Source organism: Lampetra fluviatilis, chromosome 34, assembly GCF_964198595.1.
Source record: "Lampetra fluviatilis chromosome 34, kcLamFluv1.1, whole genome shotgun sequence".
NCBI classification, from domain to species: domain Eukaryota; kingdom Metazoa; phylum Chordata; class Hyperoartia; order Petromyzontiformes; family Petromyzontidae; genus Lampetra; species Lampetra fluviatilis.
The window spans coordinates 9,884,346-9,894,712 of record NC_136308.1 but is presented as its reverse complement, the minus strand read 5'-3'; the positions used below and the strand labels follow the sequence as shown (position 1 = coordinate 9,894,712).

Here is a 10,367-nt window from a genome sequence, read left to right as displayed (position 1 = left end):
CCACAGATCTTTCCCGTCGCCCAGCCTGGCTTAACTGGGAGTTGAGGAATTGACTGCAGGTCACACGGAGTTGACTCTGGGCTTTTCTCTGACACCAGACAGATGATCGCACTCCCACCAAACACAACCCAAACCTCATAGCACTTCAGGGTGCCCTATTAACACACAGGCACACAACACTATACAATACAATCGTACGCTACACCAGAGCTCGCCTAAACTCAACATTGATTCACATAGCCCAGTGTTCACATTATTTATGATCAAAGGCGCTCCAGTATAGCGATACTATATAAATACGATCAAGGTGCAGGCCTGCAATTCCTCGCTTGTGCCACTGCAGGCGGAACGGCCTCCACCAGAGGAAGTTCTGGAGAAGCCCCCCCCACCCTACCCCACCCCCCTCGAGTGTAATTAACTCTACTTGGACAATTGTAGGATCGATAATGAGTGACCCTCAGGATGGGTTCGGCTGCTCCCTGGCGGAGCTGCGCACTCTCATGGAGTTCCGCGGTGGGGACGCGGTGGGGCGCATCGTGAAGGAATACGGGCGGCACGAGGTGGGCCGCGGCGGCGGCGACGACGACGACACAGCGGTGCAGGGAGCGACGGAGCTGTGCCGACGGCTGCGGACGTCGCCCACGGACGGTGAGGTTGACGCGGGCGCGGACGGGGGGGTGGTCGCGAATGATTCCGCCACATGCTCGCCGCGATACACTCGCCACCACGAAAGACGGAGATCACCCGTGAAGCCTTTAACAGACTGTTGGGGGCAAGTGCTGTTCGTAAGGTAGCATCTATGAGAGTGCTGGCACGGTACACATGGGAGTGGGTGCCCAGAACCACGCCCGACCGCCTTTGTCTCCCGAGTTTGTCTTTTCTTGGATTTTCTGTTTGCACTTAGTCACATATTCACTTTAAAATGTTTTCTTGTTCATGTTTTTGTTTTTTGTTTGTTGCGGTTGCACCTGATTCAAGAGCTGAATGTCTCACAGGGTTATACCTAATAAATGAACTTGAACTTGAGTGGCGATGTTTACACATTGTACCAGGTAATTGATTTGAGGCGGCTGGTCGTCCTAGGGCAGGCGCAGGACCGATTCGGATAATTGTCACCGGTGTTGGCTTTGAGCAGGAATCGAACACTGGTCGGCGGGTTCGTTGCGCAGTGTGCTAACTACCGCTCACCACCACCACCACAAACACACGCGTGCACGTGTTGCTACACACATCAACACATGCACACCACCACTTTCCACTTGCGACCACACACCGAGTTTCACGCACGCACACATGCCATCGCTCTATATTCAAAAGACAAAGATCCCCCGTGTAGGTGCTTGTAAAGATGATCCCTGGAAAACCCCATCCGTGTGAGGGGGCAGCGCTCGGTCCCTTCACAGATAGGACAAACGATATTAATTCACATTTGCCGTGTCGCCCTTCTCCTGGCGAGCTAGAGTACGGCACCTCGACGGCCACATGGAGGGAGTTGGCAACATTCGTGCGATCCACCAGCCCTTGCCCCTACGGCGCTGGTTTGCGAGCGCGCGCAACCACCACCGTGTTTACTGGTCCCTCGGTCGCCATTTATTACCCTTTCGCGATTTTTTTCATTGGCACGTTGTGTTTTCCAGACTGCCAAATGGGGGCCAATATAAATTTACCGTTATCTCGGTGGCTGGGGGTAGACTGCTCAAGGCTGCGGTGGTCGGGGTACGTTATCCGGTGTGTGGACCCACCCAGCCGTTATGTTTATTTGAACAAACAAAAAAATTGTAATCGGATTGCATGTTTCATTGATGCCGTCGATAGCGAGGAGGCCCCGATGGCTCGGAGGTCGGAGCGTCAAGGCTGGCACCGCTGAGATCTTGCATTCCAATCCGGATTTTCGGCCAATTATTACTTTTTTTTTTTACACACCAGGCTTTGCAAGTGCAGTGATTTGATGTTCCCAGCCCGATCACCAATGATTGCATAGAAAAGTGTATGAACATTCTCCAACTTAATTTGGCTAAATACCGGGTAAGTGAGAAGGGAAATGATCTGATTGATGTTTTACACACCTTGGCTGTAGCAGGGTGAGTGGGGACGTACTGCCCCCCGACTGTGTGAGGACCCCAGGGGTCACTGAACACATCTCTGAGGTCGCTCTGCAGTATCCGCTTCCGTGGGCCGTTCCAACACTGCACTGCAAAGGATCGGAATGGACGCTTCGTCCCATGACATGACACCACTTGCAAAATCGGAATAACAGAAAGTTAGAAAAGAGAAAAGTGTTTTGTAAGTTTTTAAAAAATGTGCGTGATAAACACTGCTGGTGGTGCTTCCCTTCTGACGATGTCTATCCTGAAGTGTTGTTACTCCGACAACCACATGGTAATGTGGTCGTACAGAATTCCATTGTTGTGGAATCACCCCTAAGAATATCCATCCTTTATTCTAGTGACCGTTTCCTGCCCCAAGGGCACTTGTTTACAATGTTTCTCTAATCCACTCCCTATCTCTCGGGGTAATTTCAAGCACTCGCCGTCTCTCCACGCTGCTTAGTGCAGTTTTCAGCTTTCGATTTTATATTTTTCCATAACAAATCCACGTTTACTATCCGTGTGATCAGTCATTACTCTTTATGATTATGATTATTTTCTTCAATGCTTTACGAACTTTTTATTGTTGGCTGGCAGTTTGGCGATTTACTCAACTTGTGCTCGCACATCACTCCTAGCACAGTCTCTAAACTCTCTATTCTAATTTATTATAATTCTAAGGGTACCACGGTGGCGATATGTTAACTACCTGGCCTGGTATACCGGAGGTCGTGGTTTCGAATCCGACCCTTGACACCTGCTGTATATTTGGAGTTTGTATGTTCTCCGCGTGGTCGCGTGGATTTTTCTCCAGGTCCTCCCTCCATAATTAGAAACACGCATTTAGAGTTATTCGGCTGATATGAATCTCCACGTGATGAGCCACCATGTTGAGCTATCAGTTGTGGCCAGCTAAGGCCCACTGAGATGTATAGCTCGGTAAAATAAAAATAAAATATATATTTTAATTTGCATTGTGGATTACAAATCCTAAAAGTGACGTCCCGCTCAATTGAGCCTCGATGCTGGCGCTCATCTCCTCCAGGTTACAGCGTCAGTGGTCGTAAATTCCACATTTTCAATGTGGGGGCGATTCTATCCGTAGACCGCCACAACGTGTGCTCATTTTATCAACCCCAAAGGGATGTTGTCGTAACGTTCTGAGCTGCCCCGAATGGACGTCTGTGAAAAAGAGCTTCATAGCTCATCGGATTACTCCAGTATCAATAAATATTCTGATTCTGAATCACCAATCTTCACCTTGGTGAGCGGGGGGGGGGGGGTAGTGGCGAGCACCAAGTGATGCGATCTTCGGCCTTGGATTTTGCACCTTTTTCATAAAGTGTCACGTTTTCTTGGAAAATAATGCCTCGCGTGAAGATGAGAAGGAACAAAAAAACAAGTGGTTTATAAACTGGGCCATAAAAAAAACTTTATATGTTTTCCACTATCACGAGATGCGCGCAGATTGTACCGACTTCTTTAAAAAAGTTCTGTCGGCAGTTTGACTTTATTATTCTTGTTGATTGCATGAATGTTACTTTTTATCTACGCTTGTTAACCGAAAAAAACCTGTAATTATGGAGATAGTATGGGTCGGCAATTGTGTCAAAATTGCAATCTGCCTCCCTATGTGTGCGTTATAAAACTACCCCTGCTGTGATTGCTTGCTGTTTATGATTTTCTCCGGAGTTTGTATTGCTAGGCTCCCTGGCTTGCCATCTCTCTCTCTCTCTTTGTGTATGTATGATGAGAGCTCGGTAAAAAAACACAAAGGCATGGATTGAGAGCACGAAATGTGTGCTCCCCATTCGGTCTACTCACGGTGAAAACCGTCCACACGCCGATCGCGACTGCATCGATCGGCTTAAAATCGTCCCAGTTTTCTTGGAGCCCCACAGTTTAAGAAGTGTGATCTCCATCTACAACTCGGGCCCATCTATCTGCCCTCCCTCTTCCCGCTTCTGAAGAAGGGACATTGCCCAATGTACACTTGTGTGGGGAGTGGTAGTGCAGTGCTTGGCGAGCTGCACTACGAACCCGCCCAGCACTAGTGCCGGTTGTGGGCCTCCCCAAGGTCTACTCTGCCTCAAATGAATACCTGGCATGGTGTGCAAACGTCATCACTGGAGAGACAAAGGAGGCCGGGCGCGTTGCTGGCCGTTCCGGCCTTAATAGGTGCTTTCTAAGAGCACTTGCCCCAACAGTCTGTTCAGGCTTAACGGGGGAGATCTTTGTATGTACATTGAAATAATGTCACACCATACGTAGCCAACCATGCTAATTGGAGGTGTGGTGGGAACGGACGACAAACTAAACACAAAAAGCAATTTTTATTAAATGAGTTTTCCAATCTAGAATACATCAGCCCGTTGTGTACTTGTTTTGTATTAAGAGGTAGTGGTAACGGTGAGTGTGCAGAATTATTACTTTGAACTCGTTGACGAGCTACAGCCGATGACGACGATGATGATGACCGACAGGCCTTTCGGGGGATCCCGAGGACCTGGAGCGGAGGCGGACAACTTTTGGACGGAACCACATCCCGCCCAAGAAGCCAAAGTCGTTCCTGGCGCTGGTGTGGCACGCGCTGCAGGACGTGACGCTCATCATCCTGGAGGTGGCTGCGGTCGTCTCCCTCGGCCTCTCCTTCTACCGGCCACCCGAGGGCGAGAACACGGAACGTGAGAGGCCACCAAACATCTCCCGGATTGGCCACCAGCGGTCCCAAAACAGAATAGAATTTTGGGACCAATTTGCCAAGTACTCGAGCTTAGTAAACCTATACGTGATCCTCAATACACACCTGGAACGTCTGCTAAAATCTGCATAACGGCTTCGTGTCGTAAAAGGCGATCCGATTTTTGTCACTCGTCTTGTCGTTGACATTCTGTCGTTGGTTAGACTCAAAGTCGCTGGATCTAGTTGGGGGGGGGGGGGGGGGTAAATCCCCGAGTTAGCAACACCGCTCGCAAGACGGGAGAGTCAGACAACATGGCTTGGGCGTGTCCCTGGCTGTGCTGTCTGACACCGGGCGAGTCTATTTAGAGGACACTCGTAAATTTCGAGTGATTTTGAGATAAAAGCTGTTTATTTTAATATTGGGTTGCCGTTTTTTGTCCACTGGGATTGGCTAAGTAGCACGCGCACGTGTGTAGAGGATGAAGCTCGCGCGGTCGCCCACCCCTTGTTGAACGGCGACTCTCCGACTCTAATCTCCGACCCTTGACCTCGTTATATAGGTAGGGCATAAAACGTGCACAGTGATCTTGTTCTGGCTGAACTTTCCGATCCTCTAATCTCTGACCCTTGACCTCGTGGGTAGAGACTTAAGCTTGCACAACCCAACGATATCGGTTGTGACTTTCTGACCCTCTAAACTCTCAATGTTCTTTTCAACTGTGACTCTCTGATCCTGAAGGCTTACCCTTGAATCCTGCGCGAGGGACTTAAGCTCGCTTGGTTATCCTTTGTTGAATGTGACTCTCTGACCCCTGGTCTCATGTAGGTTCCTCGTACTTTTCAAAGGGCTTGACTTGACCATGCGTACTCGGTAATTTAAGCTTGCAAAGCCGTCTTGTTCAACGTGACTTCGACCCGATAATTTCTGAGCCTTGTGATGCTCCGTCATAGAGACTTAAGCTTGCAAAGCCGACCTCTTTGGACTCTGACACTTGACCTCGTGTTCCCCATCTGCCCCATGCCCTACCCCCCCCCCCCCCCGCCCACCCACACCCGCCAGTGTGCGGCGAGTCCTCGGGCAGCATCGAGGAGGCTGGTTCGGACACGGGCTGGATAGAGGGCACTGCCATCCTGCTCACAGTGGTCGTGGTGGTGCTTGTCACGGCGTTCAACGACTGGAGCAAGGAGCGCCAGTTCCGCGGCCTCCAGAGCCGCATTGAGCAGGAGCAGAAGTTCTCGGTGATCCGCAGCGGGCAGCTCGTGGAGGTGCACGTCGCTGAGCTGGTCGTGGGTGACGTGGCGCAGGTCAAGTACGGTGAGGGTTGCTCCTCTCACGCGCACACGCACGTACGCACTCTGGGGGGGAAGAGGGGGGCGGTAGGTGCCAGACATACGTCGTCACTGTTGTCGTCATCGGTAGCATCGTCATCAGCATCATTGTCGCTATTTTCATCATCATCATGGCAATGATGATGATGATGAGTTTTTTTAGACTTGCCCTCCTTTCTGCCCAAAGCGTCTCCAGAGCACTTTGCATCACATCTCATCCTCTATTTGAAAGGGCTCCCGCAATGGCAACTGTGTCCCTGTGCTATGAAATACTGTAGGTACAGTGAGGGAAAACATTTATTTGATCCCCTGCTGATTTTGTACGTTTGCCCACTGACAAAGAAATGATCAGTCTATAATTGTAATGGTAGGTTTATTTGAACAGTGAGAGACAGAATAACAACAACAAAATCCAGAAAAACGCATGTCAAAAATGTTATAAATTGATTTGCATTTTAATGAGGGAAATAAGTATTTGACTCCTCTGCAAAACATGACTTAGTACTTGGTGGCAAAACCCTTGTTGGCAATCGCAGAGGTCAGACGTTTCTTTTAGTTGGCCACCATGTTTGCACACATCTCAGGAGGGATTTTGTCCCACTCCTCTTTGCAGATCTTCTCCAAGTCATTAAGGTTTCGAGGCTGACGTTTGGCAACTTGAACCTTCAGCTCCCGCCACAGATTTTCTATGAGATTAGGGTCTGGAGACTGGCTAGGCCACTCCAGGACCTTAATGTGCTTCTTCTTGAGCCACTCCTTTGTTGCCTTGGCCGTGTGTTTTGGGTCATTGTCATGCTGGAATACCCATCCACGACCCAGGGAAGGAGGTTCTCACCTAAGATTTGATGGTACATGGCCCCGTCCATCGTCCCTTTGATGCGGTGAAGTTGTCCTGTCCCCTTAGCAGAAAAACACCCCCAAAGCATAATGTTTCCACCTCCATGTTTGACGGTGGGGATGGTGTTCTTGGGGTCATAGGCAGCATTCCTCCTCCTCCAAACACGGTGAGTTGAGTTTATGCCAAAGAGCTCCATTTTGGTCTCATTTGACCACACCACTTTCACCCAGTTGTCCTCTGAATCATTCAGATGTTCATTGGAAAACTTCAGACGGGCATGTATATGTGCTTTCTTGAGCAGGGGGTCCTTGCGGGCGCTGCAGGATTTCAGTCCTTCATGGCGTAGTGTGTTACCAACTGTTTTCTTGGTGACTATGGTCCCAGCTGCTTGAGATCATTGACAAGATCTTCCCGTGTAGTTCTGGGCTGATTCCTCGCCCTTCTCATGATCATTGCAACTCCACGAGGTGAGATCTTGCATGGAGCCCCAGGCCGAGGGAGATTGACAGTTCTTTTGTGTTTCTTCCATTTGCGAATAATCGCACCAACTATTGTCACCTTCTCACCAAGCTGCTTGGCGATGGTCTTATAGCCCATTCCAGCCTTGTGTAGGTCTACAATCTTGTCCCTGACATCCTTGGAGAGCTCTTTGGTCTTGGCCATGGTGGAGAGTTTGGAATCTGATTGATTGATTGCTTCTGTGAACAGGTGTCTTTTATACAGGTAAGGTAACAAGCTGAGATTATGAGCACTCCCTTTAAGAGTGCTCCTAATCTCCCTTTAAGAGTGCTCCTAATCTCAGCTCGTTACCTGTATAAAAGACACCTGGGAGCCAGAAATCTTTCTGATTGAGAGGGGGTAAAATACTTATTTCCCTCATTAAAATGCAAATCAATTTATAACATTTTTGACATGCGTTTTTCTGGATTTTGTTGCTGTTATTCTGTGTCTCAGTGTTCAAATAAACCTACCATTAAAATTATAGACTGATCATTTCTTTGTCAGTGGGCAAACGTACAAAATCAGCAGGATATCAAATACTTTTTTCCCTCGCTGTACATTACCCGACATGTCACCTTTTTCGAAACATATTCTTGCGTTTGAGGCAACATTGTTATTGGCGAACGTGGTGTTTTTTTCTGATCTCCTCGTAGTACACGTGTGTAATCGTGCGAGTAAGAATCAATTATTTGTTGCATTCCGTGATTTTGACATGTGTGTGAAACTGAATACGCCATCGCCACCATCCCAGCACGGATGAATACGTCCGAGGTACGCCCGCCCGACGCCGCCGCGCTATTTTACGAGCCTTATCGAGGAAAGTCCTGATTTACGGGACAAACTCTGTCTAGGCAAAACGCCACTTTGTGATACCACTGACGAACGATATCTCAAAAAGTCAGTGATTTTCTGCTCGAATGAGTATTGAGGCATTGGTGTTCACCCCCCATTGACAGCCCTATAGAGCCATAGGGGGAAATTTTACATTGCTATGGCAGGGGCGATATCTCTTTCTTATAGCATGACTGCTGCTGACATCCTCACAAAGTGGTCCTAATTTTATCGGCCCCGGAGGGATGATAACCCGAGTCAACCCCCCAACGAGGATTTGAACTCTCGACCTTCCGATTGCAAGCCGCTCGCTCGGAACGCGGAGCCACCGGGCTGGATTACAATCTGCGTAAACGCAGCGCACCTGCGGCTGGTTACGCGAGGAGTAATTAAACAAGCCACGAAAATGAGGATGTTGAATAGCCACAGTGCTCCATAAAACGCTAAAACGCTTTGCCATCTAATTATTGTGCTGTTATTGATCGATAAGATAAAATTTCCGAAATCGTGGAGGGACGCGCAGGTAAGAGCCTAACGAGGCAATCGGATGGATTGCCCCCTCTGTCGTCTGCTTCCCACAACGCAGATCGGCCTCCCAATTGGTTGGGGCGTGCATCCCCTGTGCCCAATTAAATCGATGGCCCCCTTGGTTGATCGTGCCACAGGGGATCTGCTGCCGGCGGACGGTGTGCTGCTGCAGGGGAACGAGCTGTCCGTGGACGAGAGCTCGCTCACGGGGGAGTCGGACCACTTGAGCAAGAGCCCCGACTGTGACCCCATGCTCCTGTCTGGTACGTGCCGCACACCCCATTCCGCACCGGTCGTGCTGAGTGGCTTTCCATGGGGTGTTTTTCGTTCATGTGCGTGCGTCTGTGTGTGTGCGCATCTATGTACATGTGCATGTTCAGTCCCATCGGTGAGCTCCTCCGACAGGCAAGGCTGCATTGGCTGGGTCATGTAGCCCGCATGTCCAGCCACCGCATGCACAAACCGCTTTTGTTTGGCTAAATGGCTAGAGAAGAGATGGAGGTGATGTGGCATAAGAGGATATGGAGCATGGTGGACATGCTGATGACTGAGTCCGATCTTGACACCAGCGGTTTCAGGATCGGACTCTGTAGAGGAGGCTCGTGAAGGACGCTGCTGGGCAATTGGTGGCAGTCGCCCTCCAACAACAACAAGCGCAGTGCCGGGCGGCTAAAACACAGGAAGTTGGCATAGGGGGCACAGGCAGTACATTGGCCAGTCATCTGTTGGTCAATGCATGACACCTGGGTCTGTCCCGTGATCTTCTGCCAACGAGCCTTCAAGCTTGCCACAAGCTCCATGGGGGCGTCACCGCCACTTGGTGGTGAATGGTGGTTGTTGTTGTGCCTGTTTGCATTTGTGTGGGAGCGGTCGTGCAGTAGTCAATGCACTTGCGCTGCAAATTCGGTTACCCGAGTTCAATTCCCACTCGTGACCAATAACAGTGGCAAATATTTGAACCAGACTTGGGCCTCCTGTAGGTCGACTCCATTCTAAATGGACACCTGGCACTTTGTGAAAACATCGGCACTGCGGAGACGATGAGGTTCGTGTGTGTCACGGCCACACCACCCCCTCGTGTGCCATGCCAGCCTTCACAGATGCTCGATTAGAGCACTTGCCCCAACGGTCTGTTAAAGCTATACGGATCGTTGTCTTTGTAATGTGAGAGAGTGGTAGCGCACGACACTAGAAACCCCCTGGTGATTCGCGTTCGATTTCTGCTCGCGGGCCACCAGGCAATCCTTTTTCTTGTTTTTTCTCGCATCTGCGCTGTGCCCAGGCACGCACGTGATGGAGGGATCGGGCCGTATGGTGGTGACCGCCGTGGGCATCAACTCTCAGAGCGGCATTATCTTCACACTGCTGGGGGCGACGTCCGGTGAAAGCCCCGACAAGAAGCGCAAGCGAAGTACGGCACCCACGCTTGCCTGCTCTTCCCACTCGTTCGCTCACTCGCCCGCCACACCGTCTGTGTGCGAGTGGATTTTAGCGCACGTCTTTAAGGAAAGGTCGTTCGGTGCATTTAACCGACGCTGTGCAATGGCAGTACGGTTTGTCTGGCTCTTGTA

The 10,367-nt window shown here is 50.1% G+C and overlaps 1 protein-coding gene across 1 annotated transcript in view; it reads left to right on the top strand.

The window, feature by feature from the left end:
* Positions 1-222: 222 nt before the first annotated feature.
* LOC144944371 (plasma membrane calcium-transporting ATPase 2-like) overlaps positions 223-10,367 on the top strand; it is a 29,575-nt gene continuing 19,430 nt past the window's right edge. The window contains exons 1-5 of the mRNA XM_078872481.1: positions 223-648; positions 4,571-4,771; positions 5,830-6,084; positions 8,934-9,059; positions 10,079-10,207. Coding sequence (XP_078728607.1) covers positions 447-648; positions 4,571-4,771; positions 5,830-6,084; positions 8,934-9,059; positions 10,079-10,207 — 913 coding nt within the window. The 5' untranslated portion in view covers positions 223-446. The remainder of the gene's footprint in view (positions 649-4,570; positions 4,772-5,829; positions 6,085-8,933; positions 9,060-10,078; positions 10,208-10,367) is intronic.